General features: G+C 39.3%; 2 protein-coding genes across 7 annotated transcripts; one reads left to right on the top strand and one right to left on the bottom strand.

Annotated features, from left to right (window-relative positions):
- The first annotated feature begins 7,335 nt into the window (after window positions 1–7,335).
- On the top strand, window positions 7,336–19,177 carry SRSF10 (serine and arginine rich splicing factor 10). Of its 5 annotated transcripts, XM_058553228.1 has the most exons (7): window positions 7,336–7,511; window positions 8,946–9,050; window positions 12,640–12,743; window positions 14,090–14,252; window positions 14,488–14,538; window positions 14,672–14,773; window positions 18,138–19,177. In XM_058553228.1, exons 1-7 carry the CDS (start codon window positions 7,447–7,449, stop codon window positions 18,196–18,198), a joined length of 651 nt encoding a protein of 216 aa, XP_058409211.1. In that variant the 5' UTR covers window positions 7,336–7,446; the 3' UTR covers window positions 18,199–19,177. The 5 variants fall into 5 exon arrangements, with proteins under 5 accessions (XP_058409211.1, XP_058409213.1, XP_058409210.1 ...); XM_058553230.1 differs by lacking the exon at window positions 14,672–14,773 and having other exon boundaries at window positions 7,337–7,511; window positions 17,905–19,177; XM_058553227.1 differs by lacking the exon at window positions 18,138–19,177 and having other exon boundaries at window positions 7,337–7,511; window positions 14,672–16,767.
- Window positions 19,178–22,102: 2,925 nt separating this feature from the next.
- On the bottom strand, window positions 22,103–26,150 carry PNRC2 (proline rich nuclear receptor coactivator 2). Of its 2 annotated transcripts, none has more exons than XM_058553225.1 (3): window positions 25,983–26,150; window positions 24,671–24,876; window positions 22,103–24,126 (listed from the first exon to the last, which is right to left on the bottom strand). In XM_058553225.1, exon 3 carries the CDS (start codon window positions 24,106–24,108, stop codon window positions 23,701–23,703), a length of 408 nt encoding a protein of 135 aa, XP_058409208.1. In that variant the 5' UTR covers window positions 24,109–24,126; window positions 24,671–24,876; window positions 25,983–26,150; the 3' UTR covers window positions 22,103–23,700. The 2 variants fall into 2 exon arrangements, with proteins under 2 accessions (XP_058409208.1, XP_058409209.1); XM_058553226.1 differs by having other exon boundaries at window positions 24,671–24,872.
- Between the last annotated feature and the right edge of the window lie 262 nt (window positions 26,151–26,412).

Genomic DNA, 26,412 nt, shown 5'->3' with positions numbered 1-26,412 from the left:
TTAAAGACTTGAAGCTAAGACACGAAACCATAAAACTCCTAGAAGAAAATATAGGCAGTACACTCTGACATCGGTCTTAGAAGGATCTTTTCGAATACCATATCTACTTCGGCAATGAACAACAACAAAATAAACAAATGGGACTTCATCAGACTAAAGAGCTTCTGCAAGGCAAAGGAAACCAGGATGAAAATGAAGACAATCCACCAACTGAGAGAAAATATTTGCAGATCATATATCTGACAAGGAGTTAATCTCCAAAATGTATAAAGAACTCATCCAACTCAACAACAAAAAGACAAACAACCTGATCAAAAAATGGACAGAGGATATGAACAGACATTTTTCCAAAGAAGACACACAGATAGCCAACAGGCACATGAAAAGATATTCAACATCACTAATCATCAGGGAAATGCAAATCAAAACTACGAGATATCACCTTACACCTATTAGAGTGGCTATAATTACCAAGACAAAAAACAACAAATGTGAGAGAGGATGTGGAGGAAAGGGAACCCTCATACACTGTTGGTGGGAATGCAAACTGGTACAGCCACTATGGAAAACAGGATGGAAATTTCTCAAAAAATTAAAAATCAAAAAACCATATGACCCAGCTATTCCACTACTGGGTATTTATCCAAAGAACTTGAAATCAACAATTCAAAGGGACTTATGCACCCCTATGTTCATTGCAGCATTATTCACAATAGCCAAGATGTGGAAGCAACCCAAGTGTCCATTGACTGATGAGTAGATAAAGAAGATGTGGTGTATATATACAACGGAATACTACTCAGCCATAAAAAAAAGAGAAAATGGTCCCATTTGCAACAACATGGATGGAACTTGAGGGTGTTATATTAAGTGAGATAAGCCAGACAGAGAAAGACGAACACCATATGATTTCACTCATATTTGGAAGATAAACAAATACATAGACAAAGAGAATAGATTAATGGTTACCGGAGGGGAAGGGGGTTGGGGTGGGCATAAGGGGTAAAAGGGCACATATATATGGTGACTGACAAACAATAATGTACAACTTAAATTTCACAATGTTATAAACTATTATGACATCAATTAAAAAAAAAAAAGTTGCAAGCCAGACTCGGCCCAAGGGCTGTGGTTTTCTGAGCCTGGACATAAATTCCCACTTACCAAGGCTAACCTAACTGCTGCCAAGCTGTAAGCTACAAAGATCAATGCTGAGCCCTCGATACAGTTCCTCACAACTGGTCAACCAACCCTATCAGCAGGAAGAGGTAGTGTTATTGCTATACCATAGGGGGTGGGAGGAATATGTGTGGAACCCAGGGGATCTAGTTAGGTCCCTCTTGATACCCCTGACGACTGTACTTGTGAATGGACAAGTGCCTGAGATGGACATGGTGACCAGGGGCTCAGGCCACCACTGGGTAAGCCACCAAGATTTGAAGACGTGACAGTGAGGGTGAGGACAGTGGAGGAGGGAGAGGACGAGTACCGGTTATGGCCTAAGACCAACTGCAGCTACAGGGGCTGCAGTTCATCTCAATAGCCTCTCTTTTCTAAGTTTTCCCCTTAGTAGGAGAGACTCATGGGACCATGAAGGAGCTGCTCCCCAATAATGTGAAGGAGAAGAGATCTGCAGGGAGCAAGGCATGGACCTTGGCCACCAGGGAAGTGTGCCACTTAGATCTGCTTCCAGAGTGACCCTACCATAAGGTGTGTCGTTAGCTAACAGCCTGAGCTGCAGTGCCTTCAGGATCCAAGGCAGCATTTGAAGTGAAGCCATGCTCTTCCCAGGTTGGCCCAACCAAAGACTGACCACGGTGGGGTACTAGGGCCTGGCCATCTCTGCCCAACATAGAATTCCTCTATGGGCGATCTTTGCGCCGTGGCTCCTCCACCGAGCTGGTGAAAGTTTCTCAGAGCTGTACCACAGTATGAGGTTCTTCCTAATCAGTCATCCTTCCTTCCCCCTCTCCTTGCTCAGGGTCAGATCTAGTCTGAAGACCCTTTCTGCCTTCGCCTGCTCCCTTTCTGCTTTTTATTTCACAAGCATTAACCCCAAGAAATCTCTTGCATTTCTCACTTCATCTTGGTATCTGCTTCCTGGAGGATGCACCATATGACTTAGAAATTCCACTTCTAGGTGTCTACTCACGAAAACTGAAAACATATCCACAAAAAGACCTGTGCACAGATGTTCATAGACACTTCATTCATAACAGCCCCAAACTGGAAACAACCCAAATGTCCAGGAACAGATGCATGGATAATTGTAGTATAGCCGTATGTGTTAGGGTTTTCCAAAGAAACAGAACCAACAGCATGTGTGTGTATGTATCTATTTATTTATTCATATAAAGAGATTCATTATAAGGAATTGGCCACGTGATTGCGGAGGCTCAGAAGACTCAAAATCTGCAGATGGCAAGCTGGAGACCCAGGAGAGCCAATGGTTTAAGCTCTAGTCCAAGAGCAAGAGAAGACCAGTGGCCCAGTTCAATCAATCAGGCAGGTGAAGTTTCCTCTTACTCAGCCTCTTTGTTCTATTGTTCTACTGATAGAGACAGATAGCTATATCTGTAGCTCTATTGTTATACCTCAGGTCCTCCACTGATTGGATGAGGCCCACCCACACTGGGAACAGCAATCTACTTTACTCAGTCTACTGATCCAAATCTTAATCTCATCCAAAAACACCCCCACAGACACACCTAAAACGATTGACCAAAAGTCTGGCAACCCATGGCCCAAGTTGACTGTGTTTGCTTGTGTGTTATGTTTCAAACAGTCTCTGACTATAGGGTCAGTGACACTCACAAAATAAGCAGATACCTTTAAGCAAGCTCACAACAGTCTTTTGTACTTGGCCTATTGTTACTTTCTGGGATTGGATAGTAATTGATGGACATCTTGGCTAACATAAAACTAATCTGATTAAAATTAGGACAAATGAAATATAAACTAAATAAAACTAACCTAAAATTCAGTTTTATAAATACTGTGTACTTGGCTGGCTTAAGAACTCCTTGAAAATACAGGAACTGTCTTAAATTATCTTTTATCCCTTAAGCCTTATATGTTGTCAGAAAGCCCTATAGTGTCTCAATGTTTCAGTTTCTTCATCTGGGGGAGTATAATAGGGAAGGTTATAGTACCTACCTCATAGTAGTGAAGATTAAATGAGATAATGCAGATAAAATGATTAGCATAGTATCTGGCATGTAGTTAGTTCTTATTCAATGTTAGGTTTTATTATCATCATCATCACCATTTCTATATAAATCAATTATGCTACAACCATATAATGAAATGTACCCTTTTAATATATCCACAAAATCCTTCCTTTCCCTCTTCCTTACAAACAGTACTCTGATTTTGTTGACAGTAACAATGGTTAACCTCCCTTGATGATAGGGTTGACTATGAGACTCAGTTCTGGCCAATTAAGTATAAGCGGCAAATGGATTGGGCTTAACAAAAGTTCCTTGGGTGCTGGGGGTGGGTGTCGACTCAGCTAGCATATGCCTTTCAAATTCTGTCCTACCCTTTCTTTTTTCCTGGGATGTAGATGTGATGCCTGCAGCTCTAGCAGCCATCCTGTGACCATGAGGCAATTTGAGTATAGAAGCCAGCACTGGGGATAATGGAGAAGAAAGAAAGAAAGAGAAGCCTGGATATCCCAAAGTTGCCATTCCAGTCCTGGACTCCCTATTCCTGACTTCTCATTACACAAAAAATAAATAAATAAGTGAAACTCCTAACTTGTTTAGACCACTCTGTAAACCTGTTTCCTCATCTATAAAATGGAAAGAACAATAGTAACCTCGGTCATAGTTTTGGTGTAAGGATTAAATGGGTTAATATATGTGACTTTAAGAAAAAAGTAGCTGAAAATCATGAGCAGAATGACCTCTAAAGCTATAACATACTACTGCTTCTTGAGCTGTTTCCCTTGCTCTTTTGTGAGCTAATGCCTGGCATTTAAGTGCTCAATAAGTGTTAGCTATCATGATCAAGATTATTATTATTTCAAGTTTTTGTTACTGGAAACTGAACCCAATTTATCACTGACCCAGCAGCTATTAAAAATTATATTTATTAAAACTATTTAATGGCCAGGGAAGATATTCTTCATAAAATGGTGGTAAAAACACATTATAAAACTGCATATACAGTATGACTCCAATTTTAACAACTGTATAAACGCTTAGAAATACATAAAAGTTTCAATGGTAATTAGTTCCAGGTGGTACCATCACACATGATGTTTATAGTTTTCTTTATTTCCAAAATTTTAATAGTAAACACAGGACATTTATTACTCACGAAAATGTTACTTTAAGACATTAAAATGAGGCTGATATATAACAAATGATTTTACCTTAAGCAGATTCAAAGTAGCAATCTATGTACTAGAATGGATCATCTAAGGAATATGATGAACAAATGTGTACAGTAGCAGTGAATTCACCCACAGAGCAGAATAGTGGGAGCCAGAGGTTAAAAGAAGGACCTGTACACAGGTAAATTGACAACGTGTTTATATGTGTGTGGCCCAAAGTTTCTGACTCACAAGTAAGGAATGTCTAAAAGGGAACACTGAGTCCTTCTTAGTCTGGGAAACTTAGCTTGTGGCCTACTCATTAGAACGAGAAGGTGTATGGGAAACACCAGGCATGTCTTATTAAACACAATGAAAGAGTGTGCTTCTAATTGATTGTTTGCCCATGGAAACACAGTGCTGAGTACTGTCCGTGGCAACTGTCTGAATTAAACAGTCATACCAATAAAATTTACCTTGATATATTGACTCAAGGTTTTTGTTCTGCTTATGGAGACAGACTCACAATTCCACAGCTTTCACACACAGAATTTGTCCCTGTGAGTCTCCCTCCAGCAAGCAGCACGGCTCACTCAGGCATGATGTCTGTGCCATTGCCCACAAACTAAGACAGAGCTGTTTCAGGATGAAGGAAATTCATAGTTATATATTTTACATTTGGGTCTTATTTGTGAAGCTCTGAGAACAGTACCCATGGAAAGTGGTTTTCAGACATAAATCCCAACAAAACATAATTTCTTCCAGAAGAGGTGCAGTACCAACAGACCATTTTCAGAGGTTAACATTTGGCCTTCAAAAAAAGTGCCAGCCCTGGTATTTATTGTGCTCAGAATGAAATATGATGCTCTTAACCGCACTGGGTAGTACTTTTGTAAGAGAGTGTTGTACTTTCAAAATTCCTTCGTGCATCTTCCTCTCCCAGCACCCCAACCACCCACAGCAGATTTATAGTTCAATAAACTGCCTGGTTCAAGCCCCAGCTGGCTGGAAAGTGCTTGCTTTCTCTACTTTTCCCAATATCATCTTTTTCAAGGCTCTGGGATCCTAAAGCACAAAAGATCAAAGGGGCACTTAGCGTCCAAGGCAGAAAGCAATTCCAGTGAGTAAATATTTGTACCTCACTTGCTCCTATTATTCCTCAGATCATCATGAGTAATAATAATAACTGCTAACATTCAGGGCAGGCTTCAGCGGCGTACCACGTGTGTAGTTGGACGGGGCCCCATGCTCAGAACCACCCTGCACTTGGCTTAGTGCTCCGCTGTTGTCATCTTAATAATTTTTGAACATTTCCATTTTGCACTGGGCCCCACAAATTATGTAGCCAGTCCTATTAATATTTATAGGGTACTTACCATGCATCAGACTCTGTTCCAAACCAATATGGTATTAACCTGGAGTGGCAGGAGTACCACCAGACTATGTAAATTTCCTCCATTAGTTGAAGTAATTTACAGGAGTCTGTTTTCTAGCCACTAAAAAGTTCTTAACTTGGGAGGGGGGCATGGGGAGACACTTGCTCAGCAACCCTCTGTTCTAAAAATTAGAAACAAAAAACTATTACTGTCTCATACCACAAATCTTCAATTACCTGTGTACTTGCTTATTTTCTATGGAAACAGAAGCTCCATGTTTTTCATCACGGAATTTCCAGCGTCTACCAGCATGTCTGACACATAATAGGTAATTAATAAATTAAGTGTCCAAAGCTTCTTGGAAAACACAAATGTAGAAAAACAATAGCTCTGCTACAGAGCACACTAGACTATCAGCACCTGTGTCAAATCACTTAATTGCTTTGGATGCTGACATATGCAAAAATAATGCTTGTATGGTCTTTATAAAACAAAAGTTCATTTAATTAAATAGTACTTGAGTCCCTGCTACCTGTTCGGCAATGCCAGAGGCATTCTAATAGGTGGTCCCTCCTCTCCAAAAGCTGAGTCTGATAGAGCAGGGAATGATTCTCAAAGTGTGGTCTGGGAGGGGTCCCCAGGACCCTTTCAAGGGGGTCGCCAAGGTCAAAACTACACTAAACGTTATTTGCCTTTTCATGTTCAGTCTCTCACAAATGTAGAGCAGAGTCTTCCAGAGGCTACACGACATGCGGTGAAGGGTAGTGGAATGTGTGCTTGTGTGTTATTGTGTCAAAATTTTCTCCACTTTAAGTTCTAGTTCAGTCGATATTAATAGCCCACATAAACAAAGCTCTGTGGGGTCTCCCATAATTTGTAAGAGTGCAAAGAAGTTCTGAGACCCAAAAGTTGGAGGACCACTGCAATACAGGAACGATGCATACAAGGGAAGCCGCTAGCAACAAAGAATATGCTGTAGATGACAACGGAGACTAAGATGTGAGGTTTGCGTCCCAACCAAAAGGTTGGGAACGGCATTTAATCAGGAAACGGCGTGGACAGGTGGAGGAAAAGACCAAGAAGGGTGTGGGCGAGAGGCAGCCCGGGCGCAGGCGCTCAGGCAGTGTGCCCGCGGCGTGCAGAAAGTACTGGAGAGGCAGGCCCGTCTCTCTGCGAGGACACACACCTCCTTCCCTTTCACACTCAATACGAGACGCTCTCAATTCTTCTCACGCTGGTCAGCGATCTAACAAAAGCCAGCACATAATTTGGACCGGACAGGAGGGTCTTATGGCGGTCTCTCCGAATTATAATGCTTAAAACTCCGTCCAGTTAGTAATAACTGTAAAGTCTGCCGTACATGTTAAACATCTGCTTCCTGACTTAGGGGCAGCTGGGGGAAAAGCGGTGCAAGGCAGAAAAGGGCGGGAAAACAACTCCCTAAAGAAAGAAAGAGCGGGCTGGGGGGAGGGGAGGAGGCAGCTCGAGGAGCCAATGAATGCGACCGAGGCTGCGGCACGTAGCCCTGCCGTCCGCATGCGCAGTCGCACGCCGGGTGATCTCGCGGGAAAGAACCGTTGCCGGTCCCGGCGTTGCGCCCAGGTAGGAGGGGGTGGAGGCGGGAGTGAGGTCTCGCGAGAAGAGGCGGTTGCCGTAGCGGAGCCGTCTGGCTGTGTGTCTAAGGATCCGCCGCCGGAGCCGGGGACGGTTTACTGAGCCGTTAGTGCCCCGTTGGAGACCCGCGCCGCCGTTATGTCCCGCTACCTGCGCCCCCCCAACACGTCTCTGTTCGTAAGGAACGTGGCCGACGACACCAGGTGTGTAGAGGCAAGGCACTCGGGTCCTACGCGGTGAGGCCGCAGGCGCTCGGAGAGGACCCATGCGGCGGCGGCGGCGGCGCGCTAGGCCGGGGGAGGGGAAGGGGCGAAAATGGCGGGTCTCGCGCCGGCTTTCCGGCGCGAACTAGGCCGCGGCGCCGGCTCAGCCGCCGCGTGGGGGCGAGGGCGGCGCCCGTGGTCCTCCGGGCCGCCGCGGGGGGCGAGGGCCGCGTGGCTGGCTTTCGGTCCCCTCCCCCTCCGCAGGGGACCCCTTCCTCCTGCTTCCTCCCGGCACGTCCAGCCTCCGCCGAGTATCCGCGCCCCATAAATTTGAAGTTCGCCTTCTTTGGGGTGCACGCCCCCCTCGGCCCAGATAATTTTTTTAGTTAAGAAAAAAGATTTGCAGCGACATAACGGGATCGGGGGAGGGGAGCGTGGCGAAGCAGTTGCTACCCTTTTTTTTGGTTCTGCTGTACTTGTGGTTTTTAATTGTTGAAGATGTTTGGAGAAAGGGGATGTTAAGATTTGGGAAATCAAATCCTTCCGGTTAAACGGTGCGAACTAGTTCTTCCCATTTCCCGGAAATACTGGTCACTCTTTGAGAAAGGGGGTTTAGGAAGTCTAATGCTATTAGGACGTTGATAGCTAAATGGGATTAATCCAGACCGTGCCTTTGTTCTCGCCAATTCCCTTATTTGCTCGGAGTTGCTGTCAGAATTTTTTGGAAGAGATCTTATCACAAGATGAGACTTTTTGTATTTCACGAATAATCACTCTACCCAAAAAAAAGAAATCAGAGTTTTTCTTGGTAGCGTTGTGTGATTTATATTCTTCTGTCGTAACTTTAAGTGGGAAAGTAAGCATAGTAATTATTTTAGCTGCTAGAAAATTTTCTCCTGTATGTCATTTTGACATTTCTTATTTACGGAGTTATATGTGACTATCCTGTAGCTAAAATTTTGGGGTAAAAATAAGTGCTTTATATTTTTCAGAGTACTAGAGTTGACTTGGTACTTACTGTAAAAGTGTTAGCAATACTTATCTATAACCTAATGCTATTATACCTTTTATGAAACATGAAGGACGTGGATAAAAACAATAGAGATAAATTGTGATCGTTTCCTAAATGTCTGTTCTTTTCCTGTTGTTAATGTAAAATAGTAATAGATTTTATTATAAACTGCATTTTTATCATCCAAAATATTGGATCCTAGCTTTCCTGTATCAAAAAGATATATTGCCTGTGCATTTTTGTATATTCTTAAAGTTGGCTCTTAATGTTGAGATTTAGAAAGCTTGTCTGTTTCGGGTCACCCAGGGACACAACACAGTCCCTTTCATTAATTGAGTTATTACAGAAAGATACCTATGTTTTACGAAGACACTCTTAAGGGAGTGAACATAAAAATTTGGGGTCTTTTTATGATGTTTTAGGTCCGAAGATTTACGACGCGAATTTGGTCGTTATGGTCCTATAGTTGATGTGTATGTTCCACTTGATTTCTACACTCGTCGCCCAAGAGGATTTGCTTATGTTCAATATCCTTTCTTCAGATGACTGATTAGTGAGGGGTGTTCAAGTTTGAAATTCAAGTTTATGTAAGAGGTAACATCTAAAAAGTAGTTTATTTTTGTCCTCTAATAAATGTATAATGTCTTCAAATTTTTGAAAATTAATTCTGACTCACACATTGCTCTATTTCTTAAAGTTAATCCAAAAATAGTAAAATATTTAAATTCACATTCATGCTGCTGAAACTCAAATCAATGATTATAATATGTGATTTAAATTTGAATACAGTCTGGTTGCTACCACCTTTAATATAAGTCAAATTAAAAGTTAATATGTTCTTGTGCTTAGCAATTAAAGTTTGGTATTCTTGTTTGTTAACTTGAATCACTTGATCAAAAACAAATTGTATAACAATGAGGTAAACTTCTTTAATATTGTCCCCTAATTTGCTGTCCTCTGTTGTTACCTCAGAGAATGTAAAGCTGTACAGTTATGGCGACCCCAAAGAGAAAGCATGAAAGAACCTTTAGAGTAGAGTTCAACACTTAAGGCAAGTAGACAAGCCAAAGACCTCTTAAGGATCAGGCTTGAAGAGAAGGGAGAGTTTGGGAAAAGAAAAAATAAAGAAAAGCTGGAAGAAGGACAAGCCTAATGGGAGACAAAGCCTCGCTTTATCTACAAAAGGGGGAAAAGGTTGTTTTTCAAAGTTAAAGATAAAGCCATCTGTCATATTTGGCCAAGCATCTCATGACAAGTCCTTCTGACAAGCACTTAAAGAGTTAAAGGTCAAGATGAAGTTGAATGATGGCCAAGATTAAAGGAGTCATACCTGATGTATCCTACAGAATAACTATTTTCCTTTTTTTTCTTTTTTCTTTTTTTAATGTTTCGTAAGCAGTTAATTTTCAAAATTACTCTGGTTTGGTCTAGTGACAAAACCTGTAACTTGATTTATGTGGGCCTTTGATGTTGTGATTGTGGTCTTGTATAAATGCACTCTCTTAGCTTGTCAAGTTCAAGTGTACTGGGATGTAATGTTGTTAAGCTCAAACTCAGCATATTTCTGTTTTGGACCAGGTGGTCAGATACCGTAGGATAGCAGGCATTACTCTTTGGAGTAGGGTGAGGTTCCGGGGTCAAGCCAGCTCCACAGAGCTGCCCTTAAAGGGGAGACAGGTGCATGCACTGGGGACCACTTAGAAACAGCTCTGGTGGTCTTAGAGGGTCAGATCCAGTAGAGATACTACCTGTTTGTGGATAGATTTTAAAGTGGCTGCTGGGGAGCGCACACATACTCCTAACTTCTGAAACTTAGCTCTGTGAGGCTGCTGGCGCCACACTGCTTTAGCACCTATGACCAGTTGGTCCTGAATATTTTCTAGAAGGCCTTATCCCTGATATGGGTGCCTAATCTGATCTTTGAGAAGTCATTCCCTGGCCCAGAGTTTTAGGTGACATTACTTCCTTCAGTGAGATCATCTCCCTGCTATAACGAAGGTTTGGGCTGTGGGCTTCAGGCTAGGAAAAATTCTTATTGCTTAAATTCAATGGTTCTTGAAACTTAGCAGAATCCTAGTGAGACTTAAGGGGCAAGGCCAAAAGCTGCTACTCCTGCAGGGCCAGGGATCAAGGACAGATGTGGGACTTGGTGGCAGAGCTCTGTTACAGAGAGGATAAGACCTATGTCTGGCTTGGTTTAAAAAAATAGAGAGCAATGCATTCTAGCTTATAATTTTACCTGGTTTTGGGGGTCCTGGGAACCAAGATAGATCAGTAGTAGTTTGACTCAAGTATGTGATACTTGAGCCAGAAAAGAGTTGTCATCCAATGGAATCTAGAGGAAAATTATATGTTTTTTATATACCTAGAGTCTTTCTGTGATCTTAAAATAGTTTAAAAGTAATAGGTTTCAATATTTTGCAAAGACCCGGAGTACAAATTTCTCCATAACTGGCATTTGGCTGCCCCTGCTGCAGCTTTCTCTTCTAGCTGACCCCATTCCCAATTATCTTTCTCTTAACAGGTCAAGTAGAACCTTGCCATGGTTCATCCAACCCAAGATTCTGTTTTTGAGGGTAGCCCCAGGGGATGATTTGCTCTTGTTAATTTTACACCTCTTGACCTAAATCCTTTATAAAATTATTATAGTCTCTGGCAGTAACAAATAAAGTAGTACACCCAATAAGTGAACTTACTGTTTTTAATTATTGTAGAGCCCAACTGCATTACCCTTGAGAGGGGTGTTCAGTTATAGTGTTCAAGGTTCTAAACTCCCCATCAGCCTTTGCCTTTTCACGTTGAAAGCCCTGAGATTCAGGACTTGGGAAAACTTCTGCTTTGTGATAGCCTCAGGAAGAGAGAGCTGGAAACCTGCTGTGGTCCTTAATTCCTTTCAGAACACAAAAAAAATGGTGAAGACCTTTTAGTCTCTGGAATAAAAGAATTTTGGTATCAGCATTGAAGGGAGTATGTCACTTGACAGGTGTTTTTTAATCAGCTCTCAAGATCTGCACTCTTCTCTCTCAAATTTAAGAAATAGAAATGGGCAAGTTAGAAGAGTGAGTTTTAGGATAGAATGAAAATCCACACCCAAACCTAACCTAGCTTCCTGTGCAAAGCTTTTATATCAGACACTGCTCTGAATATGTGCTTGGCTTCTGTTAGAATGATGGTTTTAGGCAAAGAGCTAAATTTGGATAGAATAACTTTGTAAAGCCAACAGTTCTCCACGGTATTATTGCTGACATTAGGGAAGGAAAACAAGGCAACTTAGCCTTTTAGATCAGCAGTTCCTACTTTGGGCTGATAAATATTATCTTGAAATTCTCAAGTTGAAAACCAGTCCCAACTCCATTTCTTTACAGGAAGCTGTTTGTTTAGTATCATGGTTAGGGCTTTCCAGTCCAGGAATTTTTAGAAATGGTCTGTTATTTCTTGATAGTATGCTTTTATAGTCTGTGCATGGGTGTACTATCTTTTGGTGTAGTGATGTCTTGATTATTACTTGATTCTGTCTTCATATCCACAAGTGGCTAGTGTAGCAGTCTTCCCTGTGTGGTACAAGGAAGACAACTACATGAAATAATAGCTTTAGAGAGTCTGAGAAAAACAGCAAAATAAATTTGAGGTTAATGCTTTCATCTCCTATAAGGTAAGGTATATTCTGTTTGCTTACACAAGAACTATTGGCATTTTCTTTTTTTCATTTGGAAAAAAATATGAAAAACAGTTTCAGTTTTATTTTAAGAAATTTGTGTTTTAGCATACAACATAGAACTGATATTTGCTTCTCTTTTTTGTCTTGTTTTGTAAAGTTAATTCTTAAAACTCAGGAAAAAAATTTGATAGAATTACTTGGTAGTTCAGCTATAACAGATTTTATTTCAATAATTACTTTATAATATGTATTCACATGTGTTTTTAAACATACGCCTTAGGAAATCTCAAGTGCTTTAATACTGTGAAGTTTTTATAGCTGAATCAACCAACTAGTAAGTGGGGTCTGGTTGATTATCTAGAATAATATCGAGAGACTGAATTGTTCCAGGCTTGCCGACTGAACTTTCATTCATTATCAAAGTTTGCAAACTTCCGAAGCCCCTTAACATTTAGCACATTTGAGGATGTTCGTGATGCTGAAGATGCTTTACATAATTTGGACAGAAAATGGATTTGTGGACGCCAAATTGAAATACAGTTTGCACAGGGGGATCGGAAGAGTAAGTACCCTTTGCCTAATGTATGTATAATATATCATTTTTAGACCGTGTTTTGAGATTTCTTCTTGAAAGAATTTGTGCAATTTGTCTATGTGTTCAAAACCCAAAAAGATAGTTTTTGAGAAGGTAGAGTATCTTGAATACTTTGGTTCATCATATTTTTTAGATATATTACAAAGTTTCAGGGTAGACATAAGGTATAAAGTGGAAATCAGAATGCCTGAAATATGTTTAAACTGTGAAGAAAGTGGATCAATACTATTAGCTGTGGCATGTTTAATATACTGGTGGTGGAATTGAAAGGGATAAAATTTGGAAAGTTTTGGGTCTCTCTTGTGCCATTTCTTTTCCTCATAAAGATCTTCAAGGCATAATTGGGTAATTATGTGGATGCAAGGCTATGGAAATGAACAGATAGAATTAGACTAGGAAAGGCTATATAAATTAAACCTAGAATAGATTTTATATTAGTACTTGATTTTTATTATGCAGTCATACACCAGGTATTAGCTTCATGCTAATGAGGCAAGAACACAGGCTTGGGAGTCCAGTAGACCTGGGTTTGAATTCTGGCTCATCATTATGTTACCTTGGGCAAGATGCTAAAAGAAATTAAAATAGCTGCTGAAGAGAGGAGGAGCACTTAGGTTAGACACAAGCTATTGGTAATTCTCTAGTTCTTGGGTTGGCTGATGGATTCCTGGGTATTCACTATGTTATTATACATACAAACACACATACATAAAGTATCTGCTTCGTAGAATTGAATGAGGTAACATAAGAATTGAGGACTGTCCAGGGGTGTGGGTGTTTCTGAGGCATTCAGTAAGTGTTGGCTCTCTTACACTTCTCTTTGTTGTGGTCTCTCAGAACTGTATGTATATTATTGCATTTTGATACTACACATTGTTCGTAGGCCACCAATGAGTATTTTTTCCTTGGTAATTGTGTTCCTAATGAATGGAAACCATGGCAGGATAACTCCAAAATAGAATATGGTTCAAAAGTTGTTCATATTTTAATTTGGAATTTTTAAAAAATACTTCAATGGTATATTTTCCTGATGTCAGAGTAGTTGGAATATTTTTGGACAACAAGCTAGATAGGTCTTTGGGGGAAAAAAATATTTGGGAAGGTGTTTGAGAGTATCATTTTTAGCATAAAACCATCTTCTGATAAGACTTCCTTGAAAACAAATACCTTTTCCATGATTAATATTCACAGTTAATCTTGACACAGATTGAGGATATAAGGGAAGGGGGTGCAGTAATTTTTCCTGTAATTTGAGGGTTTAAATACTTAAGTTTTTAATGTTTCTAAATATTTCTGTTCTTTGTATTTCGTAGCTCCAAATCAGATGAAAGCCAAGGAAGGGAGGAATGTGTACAGTTCTTCACGCTATGATGATTATGACAGATACAGACGTTCTAGAAGCCGAAGTTATGAAAGAAGGAGATCAAGAAGTCGGTCCTTTGATTACAACTATAGAAGATCATATAGTCCTAGAAAGTAAGTGTGATGTGTAGCACCATGATCTGTCAGGAAAGATTTATGTTCATTAGCTTTTAATTTTTTTTCTTTTTTACCTTTTTGTATACTTATATACATTGTACGCTTCATTGAGACTAAAAATATTTTAGTGCTTCATTTAAAAAGTTTTATGGTTCACTAAATTAGAAACTTTTTAAAAGACTGTAAATAGACGTTTGTCACTGTTTGCTTTTTCTGATATACTTTTTAGCAGTAGACCGACTGGAAGACCGCGGCGTAGCAGAAGCCATTCCGACAATGATAGGTAAATAACTTTGCTTTGAAAAAGACTTATACATTTTTCAATTTCACAGTGAACTTTTGCTCTAAAAATAACAAATTTGATTAATATAAAATCTAATTTTTACTCTAATTGTATCTCTCCTCTGTTTTGAAAGATTCAAACACCGAAATCGATCTTTTTCAAGATCTAAATCCAATTCAAGATCACGGTCCAAGTCCCAGCCCAAGAAAGAAATGAAGGCTAAATCACGTTCTAGGTCTGCATCTCACACCAAAACTAGAGGCACCTCTAAAACAGATTCCAAAACACATTATAAGTCTGGCTCAAGATATGAAAAGGAATCAAGGAAAAAAGAACCACCTAGATCCAAATCTCAGTCAAGATCACAATCTAGGTCTAGGTCAAAGTCTAGATCAAGGTCTTGGACTAGTCCTAAGTCCAGTGGCCACTGATAGTATAAACCATGATATTTTTAGGCATGTATCATTCATTTACTCATAGTTTGGTTTACTTAAATTATCAGGAATACAATGTTGCAATGATGCTTAAAAAACACTTGTCAGTTTTCCCTGTACCAGGCCATGGTTATAATTAAAATGATATGCTGTTGAGAAGCCACTCTTAAGAGTCCAGTTTGTTTAATGTTATGGGCAGCTACCAATTTGTGGTGTCTCTGTATATTTTTGTAAAGATTCTCATTTTTTATGCTTGAAGTATTGGTGAAAAGATGTTGGTTGACCATAATTTGCAACATTGTCTTACTAAAAATAAACTTTCATATCCATATTTGGTAGAACTGTTAACCTAGAAATGTAGCTTGCTAATAAGATAGAATGATACAAAAGTGAAGTTGTAGCCACAGTACAACACTGATCAGACACATTTAGGTTCAGGGTGGACCTTTTTGTCTTGTCAAAGTTTCTAGACCCGTGATAACAGTTAATTTATGACACAGTGTGGAATAGTTCTTTTGTTAACCCCACTGTCTTGGGGAATGATGCCAGCGGGGTTAAGTAGCATTTTTGGGGAGATTGAGTTTTTGACTGAAACATGGAGCCTTCACTGCTTTTTTTTCTGGATTTTGTGAAGATTTGGAACGTACAAACATCAGAAAAACTCACCTTAAAATCAGAGCAGGTCAATGATGGCAAAAATAATTTTAAGGGGAAAAGAGTGCTCTTATGTAGTTACTCCAAACTTTAAGGAGCATTGTTGACCATAATATTGCTTAGTTTTCCTACTGCTGTTAAAAGCAAGTAAATTGTTTCAAAGTAGGTTTTGTTTGTGTATGTGGGTAGTATAAAAGAACTGAATTTTGATGCTTATAGCACTCAGTATGTGCATTTGTATCAAAATTTGCTTACCTCTTCATGAAGGAGGCTTGTTCTTCACACCTCAGTTTATTTAACGTGAGGCAAGTTGAAAGACAACACTCCATTCTAGGTGATTTTCTGGTGCCATGAAATTTAAAATACTTTTGAAAAAAGAATTAATTTTAAATAAGTCACATCTCTGAGTTTTTGATTTATTATCAATCTAGTACCTAGTAGTACCTGACTAAAAATGAGAAAATAATACCCTTAACCATTTATAATTTCTAGCATTTCTCAGAGAGATTGTTTTGGGGGCAATAAAAATGACTTGACATGTCCAATCTCATTTCAGAATAAAAGCTAGCATCTTTAAAAATTTCAGATTGCTTGCTTGCAGGTTATGAGTAAGAAACATTGTGGGGAAACGATTCCTTTTAAAGGATTACTTATTTCAATTTTTGTTTTAGTAATCTAGGCCTTGCCTGTAAAGAACAAAAGATGGTTTTTAAATACTGTTTGTGGAATGTGTTTAAAGGATTGATTCTAGAACCTTTGTATATTTGATAGTATTTCTAACTTTCATTTCTTTACTGTTTGCAGTTAATGTTCATGTTCTGCTATGCAATCATTTATATGCACGTTTCTTTAATTTTTTTAGATTTTCCTGGATGTATAGTTTAAACAACAACAAAAAGTCTATTTAAAACTGTAGCAGTAGTTTGCAGTTCTAGCAAAGAGGAAAGTTGTGGGGTTAAACTTTGTATTTTCTTTCTTATAGAAGCTTCTAAAAAGGTATTTTTATATGTTCTTTTTAACAAATATTGTGTACAACCTTTAAAACATCAATGTTTGGATCAAAACAAGACCCAGCTTATTTTCTGCTTGCTGTAAATTAAGCAAACATGCTATAATAAAAACAAAATGAAGGAAATAATGATTAACTGGAATTATTATAGTTTTGAATGAGATTCTAAAATAACAATGGAAACAATCCTTTGTAGATTTAGGAATATTTTTAATCAGTGTTGCACTAGGCACAACTAACTTTTACTTTGGAAATGATAAAACTTGCCAGAAAGGTACATCTTTTACATTGTACTTAAAAATTCCTTATGTAATGTCAAAGCCCCTCAGGTTAAATAACTTAGAGGTTAGTGGCAGTTATTAAGCCCCTTGGGTTAAATAACTTAGAGGTTTGCTGGTAGTGTTGGGATATGTATTAAAATGAAATTTGGATCAGCTAATTTAAATTTATGTTTTCATGATTGGATGGACCAATAATTCTGCTCTTTCCCATCCTAAACAAGATGCATTGGGCCTTATGTTTCCGGCATGATTTAAAATACTTCTGCATTGAATGTTGGTGAGCAGTTAATATTAAGTGATAAGCATTTTGGGGAACTGGTTTTCGGTGTTTTGTGGTTTGAATTTTAGCTATACTTTATAATGACAACAATTATAGCTAATATTTATTGAGTATTTGTGCTGTGCCAGACACTGTTCTAAAAGCTTTGTGTGTTAATTCATTGACTCTTCACAAAACACTGTGAGAAAGATACTTTTCTTTTCCCCATATTGCAGATAAGGCACAAAGAAAAGGCTCTAAACGGCATATCCAGGATTTGAACCCAGGCCTGATCCTTAGAGTTTTTTTTTTAATGGACTATAATTTGAGAGAAGTAGATTGAGGAGATAGCCCATTAAAATTGTTCTCAGTCTGTATAGAATTAGAAGGCCTGATGTTTCATTTTTATTTTTTACTTGTGACTTTTTTTTAGACTCAGACTATTTTCTTGAGAACTTTACATGTTATTTCTAAAGTGACATACCTAACAGCATCAAAAGGACTGTATTATAGTTGAACCCATGATAGTTAGGATCCTCCTGATACTTGATGAGGATCCTTACATAGTGCTTTAATTTTGGGTTACATAGTTGAGTTCTGCAATGACTGAGTACCTACTGTGTCTGGCACTATGCTCAGTGTTAGAGTAGATCATATCAAGACTCAAGTGAGGGCTGACACATCACCTCTCTTTTTACTTAAGATCTCTCTACATTTTTTTTTTTTAAGCCAAATAAGCAAGAAGAAAAATGACAGATAATGCTTCAGTGAGAAAGGAAAGGTGCTACATAGAGTATGAGCCGTTAAGTTACAACCCAGGGAAAAGACCTGGGAACTATTGTACTATTCTCTTGAAAATTGGGCCCAGTAAGCTGCTACATCCAGTTCAACTAACAAAATCCTGTATACCACAGAGAAGAATAAAGAAAACCAAACTGACAAACATCCTTCTTTTATTTAAGACCAAACTGCAGCTGGAATACCCAGTACAGTTCTGCTTACTACACTTCAAGAAAGATCTGAGAAAGCGGAAAAAGAACCAAAGAAGGGCAGTTCAAGCGACCAAAGGGTGGGTGGAAGGTGCTGCAGTATGAATACTGTACGAATATTTTGACTCTGGTCTGAAAAGATAAAAGAATGTTATCGAAACTACATGGAATAATTGAAGTCCCTTCAAGTTTGAAAGTAAGCATTTTAGGACAAATAAAAGGAAATTCAACTTTGTACTTGTGGAAACTAATCCCTAAATCTGAATAGGTTCATATTGATTCTTGGGTAACAGGTCCATAATAAATTATTGAAAACTAGGATGTCTGAATTTCAAGGAAGACAGCCATAGTCTCTTACAGTGCCTGTATTGGTCTGTCTCAAATTGAATTGGGTGAGAAAAGGTATGGTCCACTATAAACTTTTTCTTGGTTATCTCTTAAAGTCAGTTCCATTTTTGCTATTGGCAGATCTTGCCTTTGTTTATTCCAGTGCCAGTGTTTTCTGCTTAATGGTTTGCTTTGTTGGCATCTGAGTTTATTTACTTGTATGCCATGTGCAGTTTACATCTTCCTTAAACACTCTCTTTCCCAGGTAAATTCCAATTATAATACTTGACATCCAGCTAAGAGGGTCCATCTCGTCTCACCTCTTTCCTAGTTAGTATATTCAGCAAACATTTACTGAGCCCTTACTGTGGGCAAAAAATGTACTGGGTAATTGGGGAGAAAAATAGATAAAATTCATTTATTCAATAAATGTCTACTGAGCACAATCTAGTGAATCATTACAGTATGGCCTCATTGTTTTGTTTGAGGTGTGTTGTTCATAACAATATTTTACACCATTCATATCCTAATGTAATTATAAAACCCAATATACTATCAAAGATAAGTAATTTTGTGGTTATCTGCCATTTAAAAGTATCCAGTATTTCTGTTTGCATCCCATTAATACAAATAATGAAAAAATGATTTGTTTTAATCTGTAATAAACTGATTTATTGTGCAGTGACTGTAATATACTAGAGTTATATTAAATTGTTAACTCTGCCTCCTCAAACACATATTAGGAAATAATCCCAAAAATAAGTATTTAACTTTGCATTAGGTATAAAGGAGACTCTGGGTGCTATAATAAGATTATTTTGAGGCAGACAGCTGTTACCCCACCTGAATTAGTGTGTTCTGTAATTGAGAAAATGTTCACCAAGTTATACTTTTTAGTGATTTACATGTACATTTTATAGGGACATGTTCTGTGTATAGTGAATAAATAACTTTTATAGCATCACAAAATGTTTTGGATTCCTTAGTTCCTTATTAGGATATGAAGTTTATTTACCTATACATTGATTCTATCATTCACATATTTGATTTTTGTCATATTTCTGCCACATACTTAAAACTTCATGTAACGTTACTCATCTGAAAATACGGGTGTTTAACCCTTACAAAGATTTTGAAAATATAGCAGAATACATATAACTAAGGAAGATATGAAATGGAGGTATTTTTACCCTCATTTTATTAAAAAAAAAAAATTTTCAAACTTGCCCAAGATCATACAGCAAGTGGCAGATCCTAGATTAGAGTCCAAGATTTTTCATTTTTCATTTCATCGTCTTTGTAACCATTTTGCTGTTTTTAATCAAATGGGGGAATTTTTTATAACTTAATAAAATATAATGGAATCTAGAGTTCACCTAGAGGGAAGATTTAATAGATTTATAAAATAGATTTAATTACAAAATATTTTATTTATAACTTTTCTGGATAGAAAGTCTGAGTTCACAGCTCTGTGACTCAGACTCATTCCATCCTGGCTTTCCAAATTTCAGTCTCATCGTTAGCATTTTGACCATATTCCTGTTTACAAAATCCTGAGATATTTTTAAATGGGGGGGCTGTGACTTGAGAAAGTACAGTGGTAGCTCAGGAATAATCTAATGGCATTCTACTAGGTCTATCAAAGCTTTTAGGAGTCCCTGGGGTAAACTGTTTTCATTGATAAATGAAGTAAGCAACTTAATTTGTCTTTATTCAGCTGTTGACATCTACAAGACATAATAGTCACTATGGAAAAGGTTCCTTCTCTTGGGTTTTTTCCTCTGCCTCCTCCTCCAACAGTGTTGGTTATGTTTATTGCATTATGTTTCTCTGTGTGCCTAACAGTTGTTTGACCCTTATATTAAAGATGGGATTCTTTTTTATTTGGATTAAAAAGCAGGGCATGTAAGTTCATTTCATTGATAACTGACAAGAGTAGTTTATAAAGAGGTAAAAGGCCTTTGTGTCTAGGTTTTTGTAGATCACATCTCTTTGAATGCTGGAGGGTGAAATTAAAAAACGGTGGAGGAGCCAAAATACCTTGGGGATTTTTTTTTTCAGGTTTAGCTCTGCCTTACAGATTTGTGACTGGGTAGGCTTTCCTCATTTGTGTAAGGGGTTTTAGAGATATACCCTATCCCCCTTGTTTTACAAAGTAATTGCTTATGAGAATGCAATTAAAGAACATTAGAAAACTTACCCCAAAACCAGTATTTTCCCCACCGTCTGCTTGCACTGGGGAAGAGAACTTAAGCATAAGGATAGGTTATGGACTCAGATTCCATCATACTATATACACTGCCATCAAAAAGATATGACAATTTTAATACTGACTTAAGGCTCACACTATGGCTGACTTCAGCCCTACAGACTAGGTTCTCTGTAACACCTTTTTGGTTCTCACAAGTACGATTTGGGGAATTCCTGTCACCATACTTCCTGTAGGCTCACCACAACTGTATTAGTACCCTTCTAAGGTATGAAATGTTGATACGATCATTAACCTTTTATTTAGGTTACCCTTAAATAGTAAAATTTTTAATGTTTAAAAGCTTTTTCTACTCCCACTCTCAATTCTCTGAACACTTTTACCACTCATCAAGTCAATCCCAAACCAAAAATCTAATACTGTACTTAAATGTTAGATCAAAAACTAACATAAAGATGCCTGGGCTGAGAACTGTTCAATCTACTGAAATTCCAGTGCAGTACAGAAATTTGGAAGTCCAGTCCTTGGCATTGTTGTTCATAGAAATTACACTGGGGATATAACAGGGGGAAAAAAAAAAACGAAGGGCCGGCCCAATGGCTTAGCATTAAGTGTGCACGCTCCGCTGCTAGCAGCCTGCGTTCGCATCCAGGGCACGCACCGACTCCCCGCTTTTCCGGCCATGCTGAGGCTGTGTCCCACATACAGCAACTAGAAGCATGTGCAGCTATGACGTACAACTATCTACTGGGGCTTTGGGGGGAAAACAAAAAAAAAAAAAAAATGAAGATGTTGATTTCCTCCAAATCAATTATTTCCTAGTTTGCATGAAAAACGATCCTTGCCCTGGGATTCACTGCTAGTGTAGAACTTTAAAAAGGATTATTCTTGATCTGTTCTAAGCTAGTTCAGTCCATCATTTAAAACTTATCAAAGCAAATATGGTGTGTGTGATGCCTTTTTCTCCCAAGGTCTCCTTGTAAAAATTATACTTTTATGTATCAAGAAATATTTAAATACAAGGGTTCTTGTCAGTTTGAGGAGTTCTTTCTTGCTCATTTTTTTTCTATAAACCTAAATATACATCTTAGAATGTAGAAAAAGGGAAGAGGTAATTAAACCTGTTTTACTCAAACTGGATATCAGGTGGATTCAGAAGCTTTATGAAGTTTCCAAAGTATTCTGTGGCCTTTTACTGTCAGCCCTGCTGGGAGCAGGGAGTCACAAGTGGTTGCTTTTTTCATTGTATAGCTGTTGAACTAACCCAGATGTCTTCATCAGTCAGTAAATCAGTTGCCTCTTAAAACCAACAGTCCTATTGTTATTTCAGTTGGGTTAATTATGTGCATTCTAAGAATAAATATTAGGCAGTCATAACAATTTTTTATAACATAAAAAGCCATTGGGGAGAAAAGCGACTTTATTTAATTTCATGCTTCAAATTCATATATATACGTTAAGTATTATATAAATTTGTCTTTAGGATATTATTTGACTTGGGCAATATTATGTCATCTGAATTTATTCAGAGAAATAACAGCTTAGCCATTCTGCATAAAAATATCAAAAAAGCTTCCAAATTAGAAAATAGGACACTTACAAATCAGAAATTTTTAACTGACCCCCATACACACACATTTCCTTTTACTATTGGGTTAACTGTTACACTTAGCATTTATCTTTAAGGTAGGTAAAACATGTTATATCAAGGTATTAAGGAAGAAATTACATCTCTTGCATAAGTGGTCCCCTGGGTTGCACTTAAAAAAATACCACTGGCATTGTACACTCAACTATACTTGTATCATAGGTTACGAAAATTGTTCCAAAATGAATCTTTAAGGTTGAAGGGACCCTTTAATAGTTAATCTTTGGGCTTAAGGAAGAAAAATTAAAATAGTCCCATACTGCATTTCACATCTCTTAAAAATAGGAAGTGTTTTAGCAGCTTAAAACCTTTTCAGTTATATAAAACTTATTACACTAGGACTTACTTTGTAATATAGTGTACAACCAAATCAATTATAACATACATAACACTGGCACTTTAGCACAAGGGCAAACTTTAAAAACAAGTTATTTTGGACCTTTAAAATTAGGCCATAGTATAAAAAAGAGTCAATGGTCTTACATTCAGCAAATTCATACTAAAATATTCTATTTTTGTAGAATAAATGCCAACAAAACTTTACATATGCTACAGGTTTATTACATATATTTACATGGCTCTTTTTTTCCTAGGTACTTCAACCTTTCACATTATACACCTCCCTGCTTTAAGGAAGCTTTGCAGGGATGATTTGAGGCCAGATCACTGTCAGAATAGCTTGTGCAGTGCTATAATACAAAAATGTATTTTCAAAGCTACTCAGTGACCACCAAATACTATTTCTATAAAAATGGTTTTGGTGCATTCGTTGGCAAACACCTACTCACTGTATGTAAGAAACAGGGCCATTGGGGTATACTGTTTCATCTAAGTAGCCCCTACTGCCCTTTCCACATCCACCACCATACAGGAAAAATTCACATTTTCTTTTGGCAGTGCATCAGGTTGTTGGCAAATTACTGGTTTGGCTATTTCTAGGACATTAAACTTGCAAATACTCAACTAGTTTTCAATCCCTGTATGTCTTAACTAGATGCTTACAATCAGATTCACTAGCTTTCAACAAGTAAATCTAGCGAAGATTTTCCCTCAACAAGCAATAGGAAAAGTTGATTCCTTTATCATTCCCCAAATCTAAACTTGAATGGTTTCACATAGGAGTTACTCAATTGAGAATACTTAATAAGTACAATTATTGATACTTTAGATATTTTAAGTTGCACTGATACTACCATTACATCACAGTGCACACAACACAAAACAAGATGCAGTCTAATTGTATTTTCTGTTAATTAGCAATTTTACACAAATTGCCTAGTGAATTTGGTCTGAAACAACTGACAACTACCCTTAAACGTAACTAAATTTAAACATTAGTACTTTATCTTATTTTATACCTGTACTTTAAGTAAGGTTTTAAGTTGAAATGTCATTGTTTCCTTATCAGAAGGATTAAAAGAAACAGGAACCCAGTGGCTTGGTGGTTTAGGAAGAACACTTGGTGATGGCGGCTCACTAAATTTGGCTCCAGCATAGTTCTGATTAGTTTGAGACTTAAAAAGTAAGCTGGGACTTGATAAGCTAGAGTGATTATTTGGAAAATTTCTGTTCTTTCCACCATTTTGCATGGCCTGCCATGCAGCTGCTGATGAGTTATAAGTATGTCCTCTTTCTTTCTTATGAACAATCTTCATCTGGGAATTCTGATCCTTGGTCTTCTGCCTATTAAGCTGTTGTTGGTTCTTACTAACATTTCTAGATTGAGGGGCTGGAATGTTATACCTCTCTCCACCACCCATCTTCAGCTTCTTTGTCACCTGTAAGGGAATGGAAACAAAATACTAAATAAAATTCCAATAAGAGTTCAAAACTTTAAGAAGCTTTAATAGCCCCAACTTCTAACTTCAGAAATGTTGGGGGAAGCCTCAGCTGCTTTCATTTCATTATATGTTCACACTTCATTATATGCATAGCCTTTATCACCTTCCTAAGAAAAATGAGCTTACCCACAAATCTGAAAAAACCCTCTATTTAAAAATAAAAACGGGCCAGCCCAGCTGCATAGCAATTAAGTGCACCACGCACTCCACCTCAGCGGCCCAGGTTCAGATCCCTGGCGCACACCGACATACCACTTGGCTTGACAAGCCATGCTGTGGCAGCGTCCCATATAAAGTAGAGGAAGACGGGCACGAATGTTAGCCCAGGGCCATTCTTCCTCAGCAAAAAGAGAAGGATTGGCAGAGGTTAGCTCAGGGCTGATCTTCCTCACAAAAAAAATAAAAGAAAAAGAAAAACAATTGGCTTAGGATGAGTCCATTGTAACGTGTCTGCCCCATTACAACGTGAATTGTTTTATACCTTTCAGTCTGCTTTTCAGATTGCAGGATTTCCACTACCTGTCCTCTTCCTTGCTGCCAAGCCCAAGATAATAGATGTTGCTTTCTGACCGATCCTTTCCTTTGTCTCAATACAGACGTTTTCATGGGCCGATCTGCAGAGTTCAGCCTAGGAGCTGAGGCCAACATCTGAGTCTCCTCAGCACGCAAGTTTGAGAGAAGTCCTAGCTAGGAAAGTAAAGGTTACTTCATTATTTCAATTCAAAAACACGGGAGAAGGTGATCATTTATACTTAAACTAAGAATGGCTACTTCCTGAACTAAAAGGCAGAAAATAAGCCATCTCCGAGATGGCTTTCTGTGACCTTTTAACTGTCATCATTTAAAAACTCTTCTCAACCTTGAGATCCAGGAAATCCTGGAGAATTTTACAATGGTATCTCCAAGTCCCGAAACAAGTTGCTTTTTTCTTTCTGGGGACCTAAAAGAATCTCACACGGTTTTTGTGACCAAGATGTTAAAGTCCAACTAGGGAAGCATTCACCTTTACAGCCACTGCCAAGAAACTGGCTTAAAATTAGTTTTCTAAAGAGACCATTTTTGGGGGCCCCCCGGTAGCACAGCGGTTAAGTTGCCGCGCTCCAGTTCGGAGGGCCGGGGTTCGGATCCTGGGCGCGGACCCACTGACTGCCCGTCAAACCATGCAGAGGCGGCGTCCCACACCGAAGAGCCACAGCTCTACAGCTATGATACACAACTATGTACTGGGGCCTCGGGGACAAAAGAGAAAAAGAGGAAGACTGGCAACAGACGTTAGCGCAGGGCCAACCTTCCTCGAAAAAAATAGACCATGTTTTTAAAGTCTCACTAGAATTTTTCAGTCTTTGGACACATCACCTAGGCGTTTTCGCCAAGCCTCTTCTCCCAGCGTGTCTACGTCATGCAGTGTTTGCTTTAGTGAGGAACACTCGCGACTCCTCCCCGTTTTAAAGTTTTCACAAGCCATGACAACCTAAGCCCGTTTCCCACCTTAATATGTAAAAATGCCTCCCTACAGTGAACAGTGAGCAGTCCAGGAAACCAAGTTACCAAACAAATAAGCACTCCTCTTTTCGAAAGGGCAACGGGGCCTTCCAGACTAATTTTAACAGCCCGGGACCTCGACAGGCAGGAAAAGTCGGTTCTTCCGACGGGGCTGGCTTCCGAGTGGCTCCCTCTCTCTCGAGCCGGCCCGGCCGGGTCCTCCGCGGCCGCCCCTCAGCCCGCCTCCTTCCCCCAACAATGGGGAGCGCGGCCGCCAACATGGCCGCGCCCGCGGCGCCGCCACCACTCACCGACTTCAAGCTCGGGACTCGGGCGGCGGCGGCTCCTGCTCGGCGTCGAAGCCCCCCTCCCCTTCCAGGGAGCGACGAGGCACGGAACGAACAAGCCCACGAGCGCCGACGAACGAGCTGCTGGCCCCCTCACCGTCCCGACCCAACCTCCTCCTCCTGCCTCTACCGACAAAATGGAGGCGGCGGCGAGCACAGGAGCGGGGCCGGGAGGCTCCGCAGCCAATCAAAGCACGCTGACGCGGCACCCGGCCAATGAGACACCGGCTGCCGCCTGTTGCTGGGGCCGCGGGCGGGGGGGCGGGGGCGAGGGTTTGAAATCCTCCCCGAGAGGAGCATGTCGGGAACAACTGCGGCGGCCCCGCAGCCGCCCTTGGGCGGGCCTTCCGCTGCCCCGGGACGCCTCCGGGAGGCGCCCGCCCCGCCGCCCCCG

This window comes from Diceros bicornis, chromosome 13, assembly GCF_020826845.1.
Source record: "Diceros bicornis minor isolate mBicDic1 chromosome 13, mDicBic1.mat.cur, whole genome shotgun sequence".
Taxonomy (NCBI): domain Eukaryota; kingdom Metazoa; phylum Chordata; class Mammalia; order Perissodactyla; family Rhinocerotidae; genus Diceros; species Diceros bicornis.
Note: the sequence above shows the minus strand (reverse complement) of the source record. Positions and strands in the feature narration are given on the sequence as shown.